The following is a 21,820-nucleotide window of genomic DNA, read 5'->3' on the forward strand; positions in this document are numbered from 1 at the left end:
GAAACTCACGTCCAAATGCTGGCAAAGCAAGAGTTGACTGATGGAGCCATCTCTCTAGCCCCTAGTTTTTGTTTTGTTAGGTTTTGGTTTTTTTTGAGACAGAGTTTCTCTGTGTAGCCTTGGCTGTCCTGAACTCCCTTGGTAGACCAGGCTAGCCTCAAACCCGCAGATCCGCCTGCCTCTGCCTCCCCAAGTGCTGCGATTAGAGACGTGCGCCACCGCGCCTGCGCCTGCTTTTAAGGCCAAGCAAATCTTTTTGCCATCCGCTTAGCAGCATACTGAAGACACTGGACACATAGTCCCAGCGGCATGAGATCTAGATCAAGGTTTGTGAGAATGTAGAAACAGCTGTGGCTAATGAAATAAAGTGCTTCAGGGATTTAAGAGGGAACAGATGTGCTGGTCCACAATGTGCTCGCAGAGACTCACAGTAAAGGTCGTTTTAGTCGGGGAGAGCTCAGCATTCTACATGACTGTGCTCGTAAAAAGACCCTGAACTTGGGTCCAGCAGGCTTCTAAGTCATCGTGGCTCTTGTTTCAAGCCAAATAGGCAAGAGGTTTCCATCCAAAGCCAGACATGATTCCCTAAGGAATTTATCGTGGCATCTGAGGTCTACTGCCAGCATTTTGCCACCAAAGCTACACTTACTGCTTATGTGTTTTATTCTAACTATAGTTTACTTATTTTTCTTTAAAATATGTTTAATAAGAATAAAGGTTTATGTGTATTGGTGTTTTGCCTACATGTATCTGTGTGCATGCAGTGCCCACAGAGGCCAGAAGAGGGCATCAGATACTCTGGAACAGGAGTTAGAGGTAGTTGTGAGCTGCCATGTGGGTGCTGGGGATTGGACCTGAGTCCTTTGGAAGAGCAGCCAGTACCCTTAACTTTGAAACCATCTCCTACACTAGCCCCTAAGAGGAAAACTTAACATAGAACATTTCAAACATGAAAAAATAGGTGAATGAGTCTATTCAGGTATCACATAGACCCCCTAATTGCTGGCTTGTGACCAAACCTGAGGTTTTTCTGTTCTACCTTCTCCCTTCCCCTGGATGACATGCAGCTGTCAAGGCTCTGTAAGTTTCTCTTCTGTTGCTTTTCCTGAAAGCTCTGAGAATGAAGAATCATGTGCGGTTTTCATTTAAGCAGACCTGTCTGACCTATGGCCTGAGGTCTGCATGTGGTCAAAGAAGAACTAGGAAAGCCTCTAGCAGAAGAACTGTGAATTTGCTTAAAATATTTTGAGCTTTGTGTGTGATTTTCTTTCTAGTACCTTGATTGCCCCATTCTCTGAAGATGACAACTTCCTGTCACACTGTCAAAAGGTTGAACACAGATCACTGATTCCATTTCTAAGAACCCATTAACAGAATCTTCTTTGTATTCCCTTTAAGTTATTAGTTAGAGATAGAGTTTAATTGAGTTCAGGTTTAGTTTTTTTGGCACGCCTATTTAAGTGGCTCAGTACATTTCCATTGGTGATATCTGCTGGTTACTTGTCTCTTTGGGCATATTGGTGGACTGGCAGTCACAGCCTGGATGGTTTAACTCATTGGGGGTTGCAAATCACTTGTTCTCATTTCACTCATATTGCTACATCTTTTCCTGGAATATTTGTATAAATACTTTTTTTTTTTTTATAGTTACCAACTTTTGGTTCCCCTTGCATAGAGTTGTCTGGGAACAGAGGACGCATGCTTACCTTCTCCTTTCCCAAAGACTGAATTGTTCCCCAACATCCTCTAAAAGTGTCCACTGAGTTGTGTTCTTTAGTCTCCTTGTAAATTTGGACTTTAATAAGTTGCATATGCTTCACGTCCTGTTGATGCTCACATAACCCCATCATAAGCAAATGAACTTCCTTCATCCCTCCCACACTTTCTGGCCATCTTCTTGTGCTTTAGTTTTTGCAGTTTTCAGACTCACCTTTTAAGGTGCAGCCTTGGGCATGGAACCACCTGAGTTTTGTTTTTTTTGGGGGGGGGGTTGAGACAGGCATCTTTCACCCCTCCCTTTGCACGTGTATAGATGCAATGTGCATCCATACGTGTGTGCATGTTTGCCAGAGTGTAGACATGTGTGTTGAAGCCATGGCCTTGTGTCAGGTGACTTCCGTGGTTGCTCTCTACTTTACTTACTTAGTGAGGTGGGAGTCTCTTTCTGGACTAAATGCTTGCCAGCTCTGCTAGTCTAGCTATCCAGCCTGCCAGAGTATCCCTTGTCTCTGCCTCCTCAGGGATAGGATTATAGCTTAGGTGTCATATTTGCCTGGTTTTCAGGTGGGTGCTGGGAGTTGGACTCCGTCCTCATGTTTGCACAGCAAGCACACTAAGCCATTTTCCTAGCCCCATGAGTCCTTTTACAGCAACTTATTTACATCAACTCAAAGAGTGAAAGAATTAACATCTTCAGTGCAAAACTGTGGACGAAATTAAGTCAGGACAAACTGCAGACCTCCATCTTAAATCTCTCCAATTTCCATGAAACATAATAATGTACAAAATACCTCTTATGATAACCCAGAAATAATGACCAGCAGCACAGGCACCAAATTCAAACTCCTCCCATAGTTTTTGTTCTATAATAAGCATGGCCGGTATTACTAACTCACACATCAGACGCTCAAATAAGTGTTGCCAGTATCAGTGTTAGGACTGCCTTGAAACCTGTGTTTACACAGTTACCTCGCATGTGGGTATTCACCTGCATTTCACACTCAGCATAAAAGCTCAAGGACATCAGGGCCAGGGTGGGATTGGACAGCGCTTTCCTACTTGCCACAAAGCCTTTTTTTCGGTGAATCCTGGCCTTTATAAAGTTATCCCTTTGTAAATTGCCTTGTCTTTTGAGACCCCTCTAATCGCTGCCTCAACCTGCATGTGCCTGCCATGGGGAATAGAGAAGGCAGAACAGGTAAGAGAGAGACTGGCTACACTCAGAGTGGGCAGGGGCTCTTTGGCAGCTCTGTTCCCTTTGAACCCGCCTTGGCCACCTGCCAAGTCTAGCCAGTCCCACTGTTGACATCAGGGTTCCTACAAACCTTGCTTAGAGCTTCCCAAGCATGCTTTAGATTACAGATGATAACCCAAATTCACTACAGACAGGGTCACCCCGGTCCCAAGGCTTTAGCAAACGCAAGGAAGAGATGGGAGAAAATAGCTGCTTTGGATTCAGTGCTGTCCACTCAGCTGGGGGGGGGAATATCACATGGGCCGTTGTTCTGGAAATCATCTCAGTCGTTACTTATTTTTCTGAAAGTGTTCCCTTATTTGATGTTTAATTTTCCATTAGTGTACCTTTGCTGCGCAAAGCAATAAGTTTCATAATGAGCCTCCTGTTGAAGTGTGTCGTGTAGTTTGACCATATTCACATGCGTACTGCACTCAGCTACACCTCAGACGAATGCCGCTCACCTCATTGCCCTCAAGCTCCTGGCTGGCCCTGGCTTTGCTGAAGAAATAACCTGCAGCACAGGTGATCCAAACACCAGAGTGACTGACGTCCACTGAGAACCTAAGTCCACAAAACAGAACTTGAAGCCCAAATCGGTGGGTGGTTGGAGCTCACAAGAAGGTTTGCAGAACCCGGGGAGAATCCGTGAGTGGGTAGGATTTTCAGTAGTGAGCGGTGTAAATGGAGCTTCCACAGCCAGACTGGCCGCTCTGGGACCTGCAGCATTTGTATGCTGTGATTGTTAAGGTGTGCTTAGGAATAGGAATAAGATCCTTAGAACGTCTGTGGTGGTTACAGTACGGTGTGTCTTCCAGGGTGTTTAGGGCCATCCATTGTGAAAGATCTGATCACATCTTTTGCTTTGGTCATGAGATTTTTAGCATATTCCGGTAACTGGATTCTTCCTTTGGTGTCAGTTTGAATTTACTTCTCGTCACTCACAACACGCTACATCTTGTCTGACACCTGGCCAACGACGACTCAGTGTTCAACTTTCTACTCTTACGTGATAGACAGGCAGTAGTTTTGTGTGAGGGAACTAAATGTCCTGTGGGCAGGCGAATGATATATGTGGGTACACTGAACACCAGCACTAATCCGAGGGTAGGGCCAGGTGTTGCAAGCTTGGGGTTGCAGAAGAAATGAGCAAGCACTTTTGATAATAGCAGATGTGTGGTCTGTTGGTGAGTGATGGAGAGCTGTGAGGTTTTTATTTTCTTATCATGAAAAGGTATTACCAGTAGTAGTACTCAAACTGCTTACACCCTCCCTACAAAACTGTAGTACCTGCCGGCCATGTCCATTGCCCCTCTGCTCACACTCATGCTATACTTCCCTGCCCTGTGTCAGCTGGGCTATCTGACCTGACAGGGCTCTGCCAGGCACGCGTTCCTGCTGCTCTCTTGCATTCCCCATCTACCGCAAGGACAGCACATCCTGGATCAATCCAGCTCCTGGGCAAGAGTCTCAGGATGCCCCGACCTACACTCTGGGGTGCTGCTCCAGCAGCTGACCTGAGCCTCTGTGTAGGCAATGGCCAAGAGTCTACAGCATCCTCAGTGAGTGTCTGTGGAATGCAGAGGTGTGGGTGTCACTGCTCAATCCTAATGGCACGGTTTCCGTCGCTGGCGGAGGGGTCAGCGCACCTCTGAGGTGGTTAGCTCTCATCTTCCCTCTCAGTCCATAAAAAGCATTCTGGTTCCATTGACTCCGGGTGCAGTGCTGCAAACTCTTTGACCTCATGCTAGACGGGATGTTTTCCTGCCCTCTGACATTGGGCTGGGCTCTGTGATGTGATTTAGCTAGTGATAAATTGCCAGATGCAGTGCAGCTGGGCTCGGATGTGCCTGTGTGGCTGGCTCCGCAGCTCTCACATCTGTACTTCATCCAAGCATGAGAGGAAAATATCCCCAGGCTTACCTGGTGTTCCCAGGGAACCCTGAAAGAATTTGGAGTAGAGCTACTCCAGCAAAGATTGACCAAAACTAAACCGGCAGGCTCCAAAGCCACCCACAAATGTGAGGTAACACAAATGCTGATTGTTTTATGCTGCCTAGACTGATAGTTTTACACAGCCTTGTTCATCAGGAGCTGACTGATAGAGTGATAACAGCCACTACTGCACTGATCTGAACTGGACCCCACAGGTAGTAACTGCGGCAGCATTTTGGACTGAGGTATTTTAAAGGCCTTTATCTTCATAATCATTTTCCTTCCAAAATCCTAACCTCTCCCCAAATGGGAAAAATTCTCAGAGAATATGCCAGGTGACAACTGTAGGTAACAAAGCTTCTGATAGCACAACACCCACAGGCGTGATCACAGTCTCCTTAGGAGCTCCTTGCTGATAGCTAGTTCACAGCTTATCAACACGCATTCCCTCCCAGACACGCTCCTGGATGTTCCCACTGTAGTATGTTTAGGTGACATCAAGAATGGCATTTGAGCGTCTTGATCCCAAAGGGATTTCTCTGGGCTCGTGATTAATATCAAAGATCCTAAGAGGAAAGGTTAAAACCTCCTCACTTCAGTTACTAGGCAGGGTTCCAGCTCTTGAGAACTGCGCATGCCTGCAGAGGCCAGAAGTATTGGATTCCTCCAGAGATGGGGTTGTCGGTGGTCCGAGAGCTGCCGACAGGAGTGCTGGGAACCAAACCCCAGTCCTCTGGGAAAGTGGCGTGGGCGCTGATTGCTGAGCCCTATCTCCAGCCACTGTGCTATCTTTTCAGTTGTCATGTTTTATTATTGGCTCCAAACTGAAATACAAATACTCTCACATGAAATGCTAAAGGGTCTCCAAGCCAGCCCCGTTTCAGCTCTGAGATGAACCTTCTGAGACTGTGAAGGTATTGGAAAGGAGCTCATGGAAACCAGCCCTGGGTCCTTCACCTCACAGAGTGATTGGTGCTAGATCCACGAGGAACGCCCACATCCCTACAATGCTTCCTCACGCTGACAGCTACGGCATGCATACCATCACCTCATTGTAACTCAGGTGTTCCTGGGTGCATGAAAAATACGGAGAGGCTTGATAACATATAAACATACCTTTCTGCCATGGACTAGCATGCTTCAAATATTAGGGAACGGCCTGAGTCCTGAGAATACTCTGAATTTTCGTGAATTGCTGTAGTTGCCATTTTTAACTTTTTGAAAATAAGGCAGCAATGCATACAGTAGGAAAGTTGACTGAGTGGAAGCATGATGAAATAGCCATGAAGACCGATGAATTGTGTTCGGTGTAAAACAGGATCCCTGTGCTCCTTTCCCAGGCTTGACAAACAATAACTTTCAGTCAAAGAAATTCTGCCCAGCAGCTTCTGGGACAGTGGACTAGGGGAAAGTGGTCTGGAGGATCCTGTGGCTTTCACTGAATTAGAGATGCAAGCGGCCTGGGCTGAGGGAGTCAGGCTCTGAGGACGCCTCAGTGGGGAGAGGTATGGTGAGCCACAGCCATGTAGCAAGGGCTCTCTCTGCGACTCCATTTGGGAGTAACTGGATGCTGCCGCTGCCAACTTTTAGCAACTTTTTTTTTTTGAGACAGTTTCTCTATGTAGCCATGGAGATCTCAGACAGCTGTGGGACACACACACACACACACACACACACACACACACACACACACGCATGTGCATATGGAGGTCAGAGGTTCACCAGTTATCACGCCTAGGGTGCTGGGCCACTGTTTTGTTTTGTTTGTCAGAGTCTTTCATTGGCCTGGATTTGCTACTTCAGACTGGTGGCCAGTAAGCCCCAGGTGTCCTCTTTCTCCCCCTGCCTCGCAGTGCGCTTACAAGTGTGTGCTAGCATGCCTGGCTTTTTTCGTGGGTACTGGGGAAGTAACTCAGACCCTCACGCTTGCTTGGCAAACGCTTTGCCTGAGCTGCCTCCCCATTCTAGAGGCCACTATTGTTGAATACACTCTTAGTTACTGTCTTAGATATAGTAATATTGCTGTGAAGAGGCACTGCAGCCAAGGCCACTCTTTTACAAAGAAGCAGTTAATTAGGGGCTCACTTAGAGCTTCAGAGGGTTAGTCTGTTGTCAGCAGCAGGAAACAAGCAGGCATGGAACGATAGCAGTAGCTGAGAGCTTTACAGCCTGATTCACAGGCAGCAGGCAGAGAGAGGAGGAAACTCAGCCTGATGTGGGCTTTTGCAACCTTCAAGCCTATTTCCAATGTATGAACTCCCTCCCCCAAATGCGGATTCACCAGAGGAGTTCTGGCTGTAGGCAGCAGTTTCTACTTGAAAGAACCAGAGAATGAACTTCTTTTCCCTTCTTTCTGCCTCTGCTCTCAGAGTCTGGTGAAGCTCGCTGGCAGGTGTGTGGGCTGAGTTCCAAACTCTGCACGGTGAGAGTGTGCCTGGTGGTCATTTGCTAGTTATGGAATGTGGGAATCAGGGGTCACCCTTTGTTCCTCCTCAATAGCTGACCTTGGCTTTGTCCTTCAGGTTCGGGAGCCCCGTTTACCCCCCAACATCTCTGAGTATGCAGAGATGCTTCTGCCTGCTTCTGGCCCAACCCAGTCCCTCCTGGTACAACCAATGATCTAAAATACAAAACGAAATGAATGGAGCTCACAGTATTGCTTTATTCTATTCAGTTCGGTTTCTCTCTCTCTCTCTCTCTCTCTCTCTCTCTCTCTCTCTGGTAGTTGCAAAAGTCCCTGATTCAATTCTTTTAATTCTGGGTCTCTGCCTAATGGGATAGAGGGGTATGTTTGCCTTTTCTTTCTTTCTGCCTTTGAACACTCTAATCCTGTCTTTGAGTCTTCATGCTCATACTGGGAGAGAGAAAAACAGTTGGCTTTTTCAAGTATTTTGTTGCTGTGCCATTTGGACAGCCCTTGTGTTTTCTGCAAAAATCAGTTTCTGTAATCCACATCACTGTAATTCCTACTGTGAGGAAATGAGAGTAGGTGACTCTTTGTGAATGCATTGTCTGCTGAAGGTCAGGTATGAACACAGTCTCCATAGTGCTATGCTGCTCTGCCCCTAGTGGGTGGTCCGTGGTGTTCATAATCCCAGGCTTCAGTTCTTCAGTTACTATGACAACACAGCTCACTCACTAGCTCTCTGACCCATCAGGACAATTGCGTTTCGTTTCTTTTCTTTCTTTCTTTCTTTCTTTCTTTCTTTCTTTCTTTCTCTCTCTCTCTCTCTCTCTCTCTCTCTCTCTCTTTCTTTCTTTCTTTCTTTTTTAATGTGTGAGTACTCTATCTGCATGTATACCTGCATGCCAGAAGAGGACATCAGATTCCAGTATAGATGGTTGTGAGCCACCATGTGGTTGCTGGGAACTGAACTTAGGACCTCTGGAAGAGAAGACAGTGCTCTTTACTACTGAGCCATCTCTCCAGCCCATGATTGCCTTTCTTCACGAGCTCTTCCTAAAATGTGCATCCTGGGGAGCAGGTGAAGTCCACTGTACTCCACAGAGCTAGAGAAACATTGATGCATGAAGATACGTCCCCACCATGTAGACACCGCAGAGGGAATTCTACTACAAAGGAGCAAGCACAGCAAAGTCTAATCTCCCCAGGTCCCACCAGGAAGATAGCAAGCAAGGTGTCCGGTGCTGAATTTTCCTGGGATAAATCCATCCTCTCTTTTCAGAGAACACTTAAGTTGAAGATTCCTATAATAAGTGACTGAATTGTTTGTCACAGCAGCATGAGGGCACTAGCCATGTTCCTTCCTGCACAGGACAACGAGACCTGGGCCAATACTTTGTCTAGAACCAAGAAGAAGTAATATGGACCACCTATGTGTTGTTCTTCATTTGGATTCAGTGTTAGTAAAAGAAGGAAACTAATTTAGCAATGCCTTCCTTTTGCCTCTTTCAAGGGTCTGAATAAAAGAAAATATTGAGACCTCTAAATTCTGTGTCAGAAAAAAAAAAAAAAGGCTTAAGGACTTTTGAGAAAAGTGACCAGAACCAAAGGCTTTTTTTTCTATTAGAGGTACTATTCATGTAATAGCAATTCTCTGTCACCTTCTCCAAGGACAGCCATGGAGAGCAGGCAAAGAGAGACCCGTAAGTGAGTGGTTGCAGCAGTTTTGGTCACCTGCCTGTTTCCCAGAAGCTGTGAGCTCAGCCCCCAGAATCTCTGGAAGAGTCACATGGATACTCCATCCCATCGAAGGTCCTTAGATGATCTGGGCTGCTACATGGCTCCACAAGCCATTTACACCCATGCGTTGCCTGTGTGATGAATTAATGTTTAATGTAAATGTATATTTCTTCAGGTGAAGAAAAATGCTGTTGTAGTGAATAATTACCAGGAAATTGGGTGTAATTAAGGCACCTGTGTCTTTGCATGGTCTCAGTAGCCAGAAATTAGAATATAGCTCCTATCGACTTTAAATGTGATTAAGAACCAAGCTCTCATAACTACTCAGCCATCTCTCCTGTTTTCTAACTTTTCTTTATTCTACCCTGCTTTCCTTCATTACATAGATACATTTAAAATAATTAAATGTAAGCTTTTTCTTTTATTTGTTGTCAAACAAAGTGAGTCCCGGCATGCTTTAGTTTTGATTGTTTTGTGAATAAGCAGAGGTTTTTGAGAGGTTTGGGAGGGTGGCTCAGTCAGTAACGTGCCTGCCATGCAGGCATGAGGACCTGAGTTCGAATTCCAGTACCCATGTAAAATCCAGGAGTGGCATCACACATCTGTAACTCTAGCACTGAAGGTCAGGAGACAGGCTGTTCCCTGGGGCTTACTGGGCAACCAGTCTAGCCAATCAATGACCTACAGAGTTGAGTGAAAGATTCTGTCTCATAAATAAGGTGGAGAATGATTTATAAAGATACCTGCAATCAAACACTGACCTCCGCCTACATGCATGCGAACACATACAACACAGATAGATAGACAGACAGACTGACACACACACACACACACACACACACACACACACACACACACACAGGATTGAAATTGAAATCCAGCCAGTATAATTATTAATTGTGAAAACTAATCCATGTAGTTGTTGGAATGCAAGAAATGAAATCGCAGCTCAGAGAGCCAGGAGTAGACACAGTTTACCATCCACACACTAGCATGATGCGTCTCCTAGCCAAATGGTTGCTATACTTCACTTTCCGAGAAGTTCCCATCTGCAATCCCAAGGGCGGTGTGTACCACCTGCTCATGCTTGCACATGGCCACCTCGCCTCTTCCCCTAGCAAAGGTTCTGCTGGGCGTGACAAAGAACATGCCAGAAAACAGAAAGCTACTGTGTTCGGAATATTCAGAAAGCTGAGAGCCAGAAGGAGGAGCAGCTACCCAGTCCCAGACCCCATCAAAGAATTAGGACATTGTGGGGCAGGTAAACTGATCTCCACGCTCCTCCATCATACCCTAATGTCTTGGGTAATTTCCCAACACTCCCAAATGGAACACTAAAAATGGAGGTGATTTTGAAGAGAGCTCTGGGGGTTCCTTTGAGGGTATCTGGTGACTTATTCTCAGATACAGAGAAGAGTTAGTCATTGCCTTTCTGTGCTGGGACAGTCATCTGAGTTCATGCTGAGGGTGAAGAATGGCTCTTCTAAACTGTTCCATAATAGCCAGTTTGAGGACTGGTTAATAAGCAGACACATTGTTGTATTGTTCCCACATCTGAGTGTAACATAATTTATAAACTAGAATCCGCTGCCTGTTTTTCTGATTCTAATTTTCAATGACTTGAGTGCACAGTTCTGCTCTGCAGATTCAGCTGGCGCACAGACAGGCTGCCTGAGTTACCGGGGGAATGGGCCCTGTCTTCGACGTTTCCTGTTGCAGTGATAAACTTCCAGGAGGAAAGCAACTTAAGGGAAAAGGGTTTGTTTGATTTGAAAGCCCAGACCAGGTCCACCATTCCTGGGAAGTCCCATGGACATGCGAGAACTGGTCACTTCACACCCACAGTCAAGAGCAGAGAACAATGAGTTGATGCCTGGGTGCTTGGGCTCAGGTCACTTTCTCCCTTTTAGACAGTCCATGGCTGAGGAACTCAGACTCTTTATGAGCCACGAGAGGCTAGTTAAGTCTGTAATGAACACCATCCCAAAGTCCGGTGCTTTAAACCACCCACATTTAATCCTTCCTGTGCCCTGGAGGCTCACAGAGGAAACCAGTGTCCTTTACTATAGTCCTGGAAGCTACTGCCTGGAGCTCTGGAGGGTCGTAAAACTGCAGTTTTATGTCACAACCCATTGGCAGATTTGCAGAATTGGCCCCACCTTGTCACAAGGGACAAAACAGAGCAGCCATATTGTGCCATGTAATAGGGAGGAGAAGAGGAAGGGACTCAAAAATATTTGGCAAATGACACTGGTGATGATTAGCCACACTTATCAAAGCAAAAGAAAAGGGAAAAAAGAAACAAACAAAACAAAAACAAGCAAACACTTAAAGTCTACTGAGAGTATAGGAGGATTCCATTAAGAAACAGTGACCAGAAGAGAAACACTTCTATCTCATTAAGGAAATTTGTTCTGATATCATTAAATACAGCTGTGACAGAGTACAAACACAAATTCAGTGTTCCCACAGAAGCAAATATGAAGACTCTTCTCCTAGGTGGAGAACTTCTAGCTTCTCCAGCGCACACTGAGGAGGAAGGCTTGAGCACTGTGCAGTGGGGCTCACTGGACTAAGAAATTCATGGGAACCAGCAGGGGCCAACTCAGGTCCAGGCAGGAAACAGGACACCCCAGCTGTAGGACAGGAGGAGATGAGCGGGAACCAAGGAACGAGAAGGCGGTGGCAGCAGTGGGTGGGGAATGTAGGGTCTCCACTCTGTAGGAGACGTAGGCAGACCTGGGCTCGGGGGTGCTCACGTGTAATCCCAGCACTCAGGGAGGCAGAGGCAGTCGGTATCTGTGCGTTTGGAGTCAGCCTGGTCTACAAAGCTAGTCCAGGACAGCCAGGGCGACACAGAAAAACCCGGTATTAAAAAACAAACCGAGAGAGAAGCGGGAAGGAAGGAGGGAGGAGGGGAGTCCTGCTCCATCCTGGGAGAGGATCAGTGCCCCTGGCACACATCTCCACCCCGATTCCGCCGCTCTTACAGAACGCCATCCTGGCCCCTACTGCCATTGCCCTGAGTGGTGTGTGAGCAGCGCCTGATAGCCTTGCTATTTTCATCCTGTAGAGCTGTTGTCCCAGCACAGGCATGACAGAACCCTGGTGGTGAGCAAGAGGTGACTCAACGGGTTTGCTCATCAAGATTTCAAAGAACCAGTCCTTAGGACAATGGCTCCTGGTGCATCGGGAGACCAAGAAGCAGTAAAGATGGGAATCTCGATAGGGCGGGTGTGGGGTGTTGAATTTTGTACATGGCTTGCTTTAACTTGCTCATGGTACCTTTTCTTCCTCTCCCCAAACCAAATGACACACCTTGTCTAGCCTCTTACTGAATATGCCTATTCAGCACGAAGTCTGCATGTAGCCATGCAAGGTCATTGAAGACATTGGACAGTCTTGAGCTTTGACACTGAGGACTTATCTGTTTCCATAGTGACTGTGGGCATCCCAGCAAGTTCAGTAGTAGGTCTAATTTAGTTCCCCTGACATCAGGCCTCTGTGTTTCCCTCACATCTGGTGTGTCCTGGGTGCTAGAGCTTAAGAAGAAAGTGCCTTTTCCTGTACCCTGGAAGAACATTCTTCTTACAGTAACATGCCCCAGCAAAGAATAAAAATAAAGATGTTCCCAGCTTTGTTTCTAAGAAGCGAAGTAATACATCCACGTGTGACTCACAGCCGCAGCTGTGGCCCTTCACCACGGCCAGCCCTTGGGGAACCTTGGATGGGAGGCACTATGGTAGTTCCGTAGTATTGTGCAGAAAGCCAAGTCACATGGGTGGAGACTGGGACTCCTGCAGGGCCAAAGAGCTCCCAGAGGACCTGCGGAAGATCTCCAGGTCTAGTACACAGTCCTCACTACCCAGTTCCAAAGCCCCTGGCCTCACATGCATCAGGGGGGGAAATGAATTTGTCCATGCTGAGATGCACTGAGAGAAAACTATACAATGGATGGCAAAAGATTTGTTCCGAAACAGTGCATGAATGCCTCGTGAGTAACTTCCTATGGAGAACCTGTGGAAATGACAATGGAACCGATTAGAGTCAATGAGGCATATCAGTGTGACTAATTCCACCTGTTTCTTTTTACCATTTGTGACACAACCACTAGGCAATGTCCACTCACCTATGTGGCTCACACCTTACTTATACCGTGCAGTCTTGGTCCTGGGGACTGGTGTCATCTTTAAGCTTGATAAGCATTATTCATTCATAAACATAGATATTTCTTGACATAGGTATTTCTTTATTGAGGTTGTTTTTTTTTTAAACTATAGGTTTTATCAAAGATATATAAGCAATTCGTTTGCATGATTTCTCCATCCTTCTCTCTCCCTCCTACTCCTCCTGAATCCCTTTCTCAAATCCTTGGCTCCTGTTCTTTAAGTGTTATTGTTACACACACACACACATATAAATACAATCTGCTGGGTTCATTTAGTGTTGTTCAAGTGTATACAAATTTAGAGTTGACCATGTGGGAGGGGTTAGGCCATCAGGGGCTCACAGCTGGAGCAGACTTGTTGTCCTCCCCCCAGAGGTGTATACTTCTTCTTCTGGTGGGACTTTGTAAAATATCCCCATCTGGGTTGGCATGTCAACTGTTGTCATTGTTCAGGTCTTGTTTAGGTGGCCATACTGTTGAGATTTCCCTGTCACACATAGAAGAGGCTGTCTTCAGCAGGAGCCCTGATCCTCTGACTCTTACAGTCTTTCCTCCCCTTCCTCCATAGTGTTCCCTGAGCCTTTGGAATAAGACAGCACAGACATTTCCTTTATGAGTGCTTTCATAAAACAATGTTTTGCTTGCTCTTGTTTTATGGTTTAATAGATTCTTCTAAGTTTCTCAAAGTACTGCAGGCAGCTTTGTGGGGAGCAAGTAGCATGTTGTGCGGGCAGCTTGGAACACTGTTCTCCTCATGGCCATCAGCTAGTGTTCTTCCTGCCCAGAAGTTAGCGAAAGCTCTTTCATGTCAGAGGCCAGAACCTCTGGTGCTTCTGGGGCTACTCTTACGTGAGTAATGGGGTCACCCACTAAGTGGTGGATGACAGGTCCTGGGTGTCCTCCAGCAGCCCCTGGCCAATCCCTTCGGGCACTCTTCCTCCACGTTCTTTTCTGTAAGGTGTGAGAGTTTAGCTTTGAGGTTGTTTCTGATTGCTCAAAAAAGTAAGCCTTTTTGAGCTTCAAATGATCTTTAATTCATGCTAACTTAAAGAATAGAAGCTTCTAGAAAGTGAAGCCTGTAGTCAGCCTATAATGACATCATCACTAAACACATCATGATGCTGAAAGGCTCATGGCCATCTCAGCAGATAAGAAGTTACCTACTGAGAACTACCAACTGGATTTATAAGGTGTAGCCACCGGCCCTGTGCCCTCCTCTTGCCTTGAGTAGATTCTGCATATTAGAGGCATTCCTCCTTCTAGAGCGTGGGGGACCCAACGCCTCAACCCAGAGCTCTGGGAAGAACTAAGGCTTAGGAGTCAAGAGATGAGCTGGGACTGTCCATTGACTCAGTTTCTTCTGCTAGTTCCCTGAGGAACCTGAAATGAGGATTCAGAGCCATGGCCTAGTGAGCTCCAGGGTATGGTGGGCTGTTTATAGACTCTGTGTACCAAGTCTTTAGAGCCCACTAGCTTTCATATACATTTAAAAATAATTACACCCACTTTCTTTCAGCCTGGGGTGTCAACAGTGACAAACTGATATAAAATGTAGTTGTTATATTCAAAATACTGCATAGAAATGCAAGCTTTAAAAATGAATGGCAGCAGCTCACACTGGGAAGGGCTTCTTGTCACAGTGCATTTTGGAGCATCTCTGTAGCAATGAGTAGTAAGTGGTGAGTGAATTATCCTCTACAAGTAAATGCCTCATCTATGCTATTTGTGTGTGTGATATATATGTTAACACATAGCCTAACGCTAACAGCACTGGGCATTGAATGCTTACATGTGTGCCTGTCTGCATGTATATAGCATCTAAATGAATCTTCCAAAATAATAATGAGTGTTAGTATCCTTGTACTCCTGAAGAGAAATCCAAGTCTCATGGTGTTTCAATAGCACGTTGAGTGAAAAACTACATATTGTGAGCAAAATACAACACCTCTGGCCTGACCCAGCTAGGTGTTGTTTTCTGACCTAAAACTCATCCTTCATTTGTGGAGTTCTTAATACCATTCTTAACAACAGTTGTTTGTAAAGCCTTTTGTTTTCTTGGCAATTTAAAATTAAAAAAAAAAAATGGGCTGGAGAGATGGCTCAGTGGTTAAGAGCACTGTCTGCTCTTCCAGAGGTTCTGAGTTCAATTCTCAGCACCCACATGGTGGCTCACAACCATGCCTATACTGGGATCTAATGCCCTCTTCTGTCATGCAAGAGACCTACAGATAGAACACTCATATGTAAAAAACAAAAAAACAAAAAAATAAAATAAAAATTCACCTTGAAGAAATATATCAGAAAGGTACCAGGGAGAACTGTATGGCAACTGAGTTCATCAGAGAGTGCTCTTTTAACATAGCCTGCCTGCCTGCCTGCTGGTGGCCAATGAGGAATTGACAGAATGGAGAGACAATGGGAGAGATGATTAGAATGAGTCGCTCTCCAGCTTGGTGAGAAGCAAGGAAAGCAGCATTCATTGCTGAACCTTGAGCAACACCTTTTTGATGAGTGCATTGCTAGTCACTGGGCCTCTAAACAGACAAACGCTACACAGGCAGCCCCCTGTGCTTTTGCTGCAGACCAGAGCTTGTCCTGTTTGGGTCCCGTAGAACTACGACAAAGCAGAACTTTGGAATCATGGGCATGTGCTATGTTGTGGGCATAGTCGTTATTATATGACTGTAGATATACCAGGAATCATAGAGAGATCCATTTTTAATTGCTCAGTTTTATTGTATAGAGAGTACATTTTATTAAGAAGCAGTTTTAAAAATGTATAACAATCTGGAGTAATGTTTTAGGTCTTTTGTTTCTGGCTCAGACAAGGCAAAAGTCTGGTCACCATTGGCAATAGAAAAGAAACAGAGCTACAGGGCAGGAAGTTACATAAAAGAACAGCGGCCACAGACACCGTGTGCATGAGTTGGCAGAATGGGACTGGACGCGTTCCATCCAAGATAGGGCTGTTAGTCTCTCGAGGTCTTTGGACACCCAGAAAGTGGGTCATCTTTCAGAAGATATGCGTCACTGCAGAGACGATGCTAGTAAATCAAAGACCAGCTGGGTTCATTCTGCACTGTAACAAAATACTTACCTGCTCCACAGTACTATTAATCCCTTCATTCACTATGCAGGGAGGAACAGTGTCATGGTCCTGATTGCTTTCCCTGGCTGCCAGCATTTCATATTTTTCTGGCAGGTGCTTATATGGCTGCTCACTAAAGTTATGCTTTGGAAAACCAGAGTTGAGTCGCTACTTCATCTTAAATCTCAAGAGTTTTGACGTTGAAAACAAGTATGCTTACAATTGAGTTGTAATTGGAGTGAATTGGAATGTTGAAGCAATTATTTAAACAGTGAAGTTATTTTGCCTAAAATGTTCAGTGATCCAAGCAAGAGATTGCTGTGAACTGGAGCCTTCAGATAATTCTACTTTTGGTATCAGAAACGGTAACAGACAGCCATCTTCAATGCACTTGGACAATAAGGACACTCACTGACTCGGACATCAGGAGTTCTAGGCCCAGCAGGGTTCAGAGGTATCTTAGCCAGGATCTGGGCAAGTCATCAAACCTGCTGGCCCCTCCCTCCACCCTGAGCAGCCATCTGCATTCTCAGCCTGAGTCCCTGTGGATGTAGGCTGTCCTCTAAACTCTGTCTTGGCCCACTCTTTTGTCATTAATTTTTTGATGTGGGAGAGAGAAAATTGCTTTGGATATCTCTGAATTAAGGGAAGTGAAGAATTTTTCCAGGGTGTTTTGCTTGTTGGTCCAAACTGGGCCAAAGGCTCATTCTCTCATTGGCTCAGATTGGGATATACCCACATTTCTGTTTTGTTCAAATTAAGACTCATGTTTCTCACTGGCCCAGGTTGGGTAACATACCCATGTCTCATTGGCTCAATTAGGATACATGCCCAGTCAGAGGACAGTATTACCTTGAGATAATCAGGCTTCCCTATAACTAGAAGAACATGATTTGATGGCCAATTGTGAGTGTGTGTGTGTGTGTGTGTGTGTGTGTGTGTGTGTGTGTGTACAGAGGAAGAGGTCTGTTAAGAGACAATCAGGTACACTGGTATATAATTTAAATCTATCACTTTGAAATGTTATTTCTTGTTACAAAAGTAATATGTTTTTATTTTTATTCTGGTGTATGTATGTGAATGTGTATGCACATGTTTCTGGACGCCAAAAGTTAACCGTGGGTATCCTTCCTCAGAAGCCGTGTTTTCTAAGACAGGGCCTTTCATTGACCTGGAACTCAAGCATAGGCCTTGAACCACAAGCTCAGCACTCAGCCCCGCATCGAGGTTCTGTGTGTGCTTTCTGGGAAAGGGAGATCAGATTGCCACATGCGCGTGACAAACACTTTACCAGATGAACTATCTCCCCAGACCTAGCCTCTTTTTAAGGAGATATTTATAGTAAAAAAAAAAAAAGAAGAGAAAATAAAATCACTGTAGTCCCACTAACTCATAAGAACTATGAATGAGATGATCAAACTACACTTTCGATCGATGAAATAAAAGCATTCTACGTTCTGCAGACTATAGCAATTAAAACGCAGAGCGGGGCTTCAGCCTCCAGACTCATGTACGCACTGTCTAGGTATCCTCCTGAGGTCAGATTCTCAACTCTTTCTTCTCGAATGATAGTTAAAAGTTGTTCTGTGCAAGTTCTTCCAGCACTAACCCTGTAACACCCAGGTCAACAAATGACCGCTCATAGGCCAGACCCAGCTTGCTGAGTCTCTGTAAATAAATATTAGAATCTTTATGTACACTGTCCATGCAGTTTCCACACCACACATGCAGTCGGTAGTTTCAAGAGAGAACTGAAAATCCCAAAGTATCCACTGTGTGGCCCTTTGCTAGGGAATGTTTGCTGATCCCTTCTGACTTTTGCCATCTGATGTCATCATTCTTGGCTCACATGCTGACTGGATATCTGTCAAGAAGAAACAGATATCTACAGAGCTGAGAACAAAAAGGAGAGAGCTTCTCCAATGTCACCACTTAGAGACAATCACAGAGCATGGATGACTGAACCATTTGCCAAGGGGCTCTGACGGTTGGCTCTGAGTGCAATCTGTGATGCATGGTTCTCCTCCAACTCAGAGCTGTCGGTGTTGGGCCTGTGAAAAGATGCTGCCCAGAGGCTTATCTAGTGGGCAGGATCATAGCTGTGAGCAGCACAATAGAAGTCCAAAGAGGAAATAAAAAGCGCCCGCGGATATTGCTCTTGAAAAGACTGTCTCCTTTGCGTGTGTGCTGGGCGGCCAGTTTGCAGATGTGGAGGTGGTGAAGAGAGAGTAGAGGTATACCACTGAGCAGGGCCAAGCCTCACTGGAGGGAAAGTCTGACCTGAAAGAAAAGACGCTCTGGCCCAAGCTAGTCCAAGAAGGGAATACCTTAATATTATGTGTTGTTTTCATTTTGAATTTCAAGATCCTTTTAAAATAATCTAAATGACTTGACTCAACTCTAATTTATCTAAATCATTTTCATTCAAAATTAACTTTTTCATGTTTGAATGGGAAGATTCCATTTTATTTCTTGATGTCCTTTAAGGCAAGTAGGAAATATCCATCAACTGTAGAGTGCTTGGACATAGAAGATTCCTTCATACTCCACAGCACTCTAGGATGGTCAAGACACGTGTGTCAAATACTGACCCTGATACCCTCCTGCTATCTAATCCTTGTGGTCCTTGGGTTGTTTTTTTTTTCAATTATAAAATTCAATTCATTAAAATGCTTTTATGATAATTAAATAAAATGCTCCATGTACTTAGTCTAGAATTTAACAGATATAAATTGTTATGTACCCTCCACATAAATTGGTCATTTCAATGCAGATAATGTTCCTGATTGTCAGGATTTGGGCTGGGTGTTTTTATGTTTCTTGGCTTCTTATCCAAAAAATTAAAAATAAGGGTTCACATAGCTTTGCAAAAGAAGCAAGGTACTTTCATTTGGATCACAGAGATAGTACAGATTAAAGAGCCATGACTATCAAGATAGTCAGCCAGCCACACTACAAAAAGTTTGTTACTAAGGGATGTACTTTGGGTGCATCTCTTTTTATTGGTAGGTTAAATTATATAATTATTTCTCTACTGCATGTGTCTCTTCCCATAACTCACCTGATTTTAATCATATGCCTGCCCAATCATGCACAGACATAAGATGATAAATAGGAGATTCTTCCTAAAAGGCTACTAGAAAACATAGCTTAGCCTTACTGTACAATGCACCCCAAGCTGGTTCAAGCCACATAGAACCTTCTGTTCTTCATACCTGAATATATTGTAAATATATTCAAATCCAGGGAAGGCAGGACAGGACCTCAAGCAGCTGGTCACATCATATCCACAGTAAAGAGAAGACAGAATGTCTGCAGCCTTGCTTGGTCCTCAGCTTCCTTTCTGTTCTCTTACCTACCCAGGGTCCAGTCCATGAAATGGTATCATCTACATTCAGGGTGAAATTTCCCACCTAAAGTAACAGTCAAAACAGTCTCGCACAGGTGTGTCTACAGACCAACCTGATCTAGAGATTTCCTCACTAAGACTGTCTTTCCAAGTGCTTCTAGGTCACGTTAAGTTGACGGTTGACCTAAACAGCATAACCACTGTAATTTTAGAAGGTCTTCTACAGAACCGATGTTGTATTAGCCTGAGGTGTTTACCTGAGCTAACCACGTCTTTGTGGATCTGGCATATTGAACATGCTAGAAGACAAACTCGTGCCCAGGGTTGAAGATGGAACTGTGAAAAGTCCCGAAGCTCAGGAAGATTGTTTTAGTTTTGTACAGTCAACGGGTTTACACTAGGAAGGTGTGTCTTGCTGTAGGATGCTATTGAAATCTGTCTTTCTTGCCTAGATCACGGTTACAGATGAAGAAGTTAGTAACCCATCCTTTTTAGACCTTGTGAGAACCCCCCAAATGAGGAAATGCACACTTATTCTCATGTTTGCTTGGTAAGTTGACTTGGGCTGGATGTCAAAGCTGGTGTCAAGTGCACAGTCGGCCTTTCCCTTTGCTCACAGGTCCTGCTGCCTCTTATTTTGCCTCCCTGGTGTCTTCTGACCTCTTGCAGGTTCACAAGTGCTGTGGTATATCAAGGCCTCGTCATGCGCCTGGGGATTATCGGAGGGAACCTCTATGTAGACTTCTTTATCTCAGGGCTTGTGGAGCTGCCTGGAGCTATCTTGATCCTTCTGACCATTGAGCGCCTTGGACGACGCCTTCCCTTTGCAGCAAGCAATATAGTGGCAGGAGTGTCCTGCCTGGCCACTGCGTTTTTACCAGAAGGTAATCTTCCTTCACGTTCAGATGACAGTTCCCAAAGAACTTGACAAAAAAAAAAAATGTAAATGATTACATAGGTGGAGGGGGCAGGGGTCACTTGTCTTTGTGAGATGTGGTGTTCCTTTAAAGCCTCGGCACCAGGCAAGCTTGGGTGATGTCACTCTGTTTTCCATGTCATGAATATGAAGACTGAGGAGATCTTTGCATAGATGCGTCTCTTTACTGAAACTTTAGGTATGTTTATTGATGAAAAGGGGAATTATGCTAGATATAGGACATAGTGATGGGATGTGGCTAATATTGTTTAACACATTTCCCAAGCATCTACCATACTGTGGACACCAAGCTGCACCCCAGGTTAGGGACAGAAGGGAGGGGTGGCTCTTGGCTTCCTGTGGTTCATAGCTCTTAAGAGACATAGACATTTAAATAATGTTACAACAGGATGTGGTAAATTAATAAAATTGACAAAGGTGGGGCAAGAGAAGGGGGAGGGAGAAGGGGGATGAGGGAGAACTGTGTAGGCCCAAGGGAGGAGTCAGAACTCTTCACTAACAACTATTTCTTCCTACCTGTTATTTTCCCAAAAGTATGGAAAGTTTTATGAATTTAGGAACTAGGGCTTCCGTGTTATTGCTGCTCTGTATGAGGAAGCCTCAGCATGACTGTCCCTGTGGAATGTGACAGGGGCCTGGTGCTGCCTGAAGGCTTCTGGGAAGGGGATGTGAGCTGCTCGCACCTGCAGCAGTTTGGGACATTAGGACACTGACTGGAGGGAGAGATGCCGGAGCCTAGCTTCCATCTGGGCAAGTCTGGCTGGAATGGGAGAGGGTGGCTCCTTCCAGAGATGTTCCAGAGGCCGATATTCTGGAGCTAGAGGGCTGGTGGGTAAGAGGGGCAGGAGGAGGAGGAAGAAAGGATTGCAAAAGACCCCAGATGTCAGTGAACAGCCCAGAGTACCTCTGCCCCAGAACATGGCTGGAGCTACAAAGAGGAAGCCATTTAAACTATGCCAGCAAGGTGTGAGTTAGAGCACAGGAGTCATTTCTGTATTCTGGGTATGTGGTGAAGGTTTACAGGAAGCCGGGATCCTCACAGAACCAGTATCTACAAAGGAAGCAGTCTGTTTCTGAGAATACCAAGGATCAGGAAAGACACACACACAGGAGACTTCATTAATTAGACACCGGTTTAGCAATTCCCATGATGGCAGATAGAGATTACTTGGCTAAAACTACAGAAGTGCCAGTCCTCAGAACAGAAAAGGGAAGTGATGTGCAAATCCATCCTGCTGCAATGGCT

General features: G+C 45.2%; 1 protein-coding gene across 1 annotated transcript in view; it reads left to right on the top strand.

The window, feature by feature from the left end:
* The window catches only part of Slc22a3 (solute carrier family 22 member 3), an 83,526-nt gene that overhangs the window by 49,346 nt on the left and 12,360 nt on the right, over positions 1-21,820 (top strand). The window contains exons 6-7 of the mRNA XM_055615854.1: positions 20,090-20,187; positions 20,307-20,521. Of these exons, the coding sequence (XP_055471829.1) occupies positions 20,090-20,187; positions 20,307-20,521 (313 nt within the window). The remainder of the gene's footprint in view (positions 1-20,089; positions 20,188-20,306; positions 20,522-21,820) is intronic.

The sequence above is a fragment of the Psammomys obesus genome, unplaced genomic scaffold, assembly GCF_907164565.1.
Source record: "Psammomys obesus unplaced genomic scaffold, mPsaObe1.curated_primary_1811, whole genome shotgun sequence".
In the NCBI taxonomy this organism is placed as follows: Eukaryota; Metazoa; Chordata; class Mammalia; order Rodentia; family Muridae; genus Psammomys; species Psammomys obesus.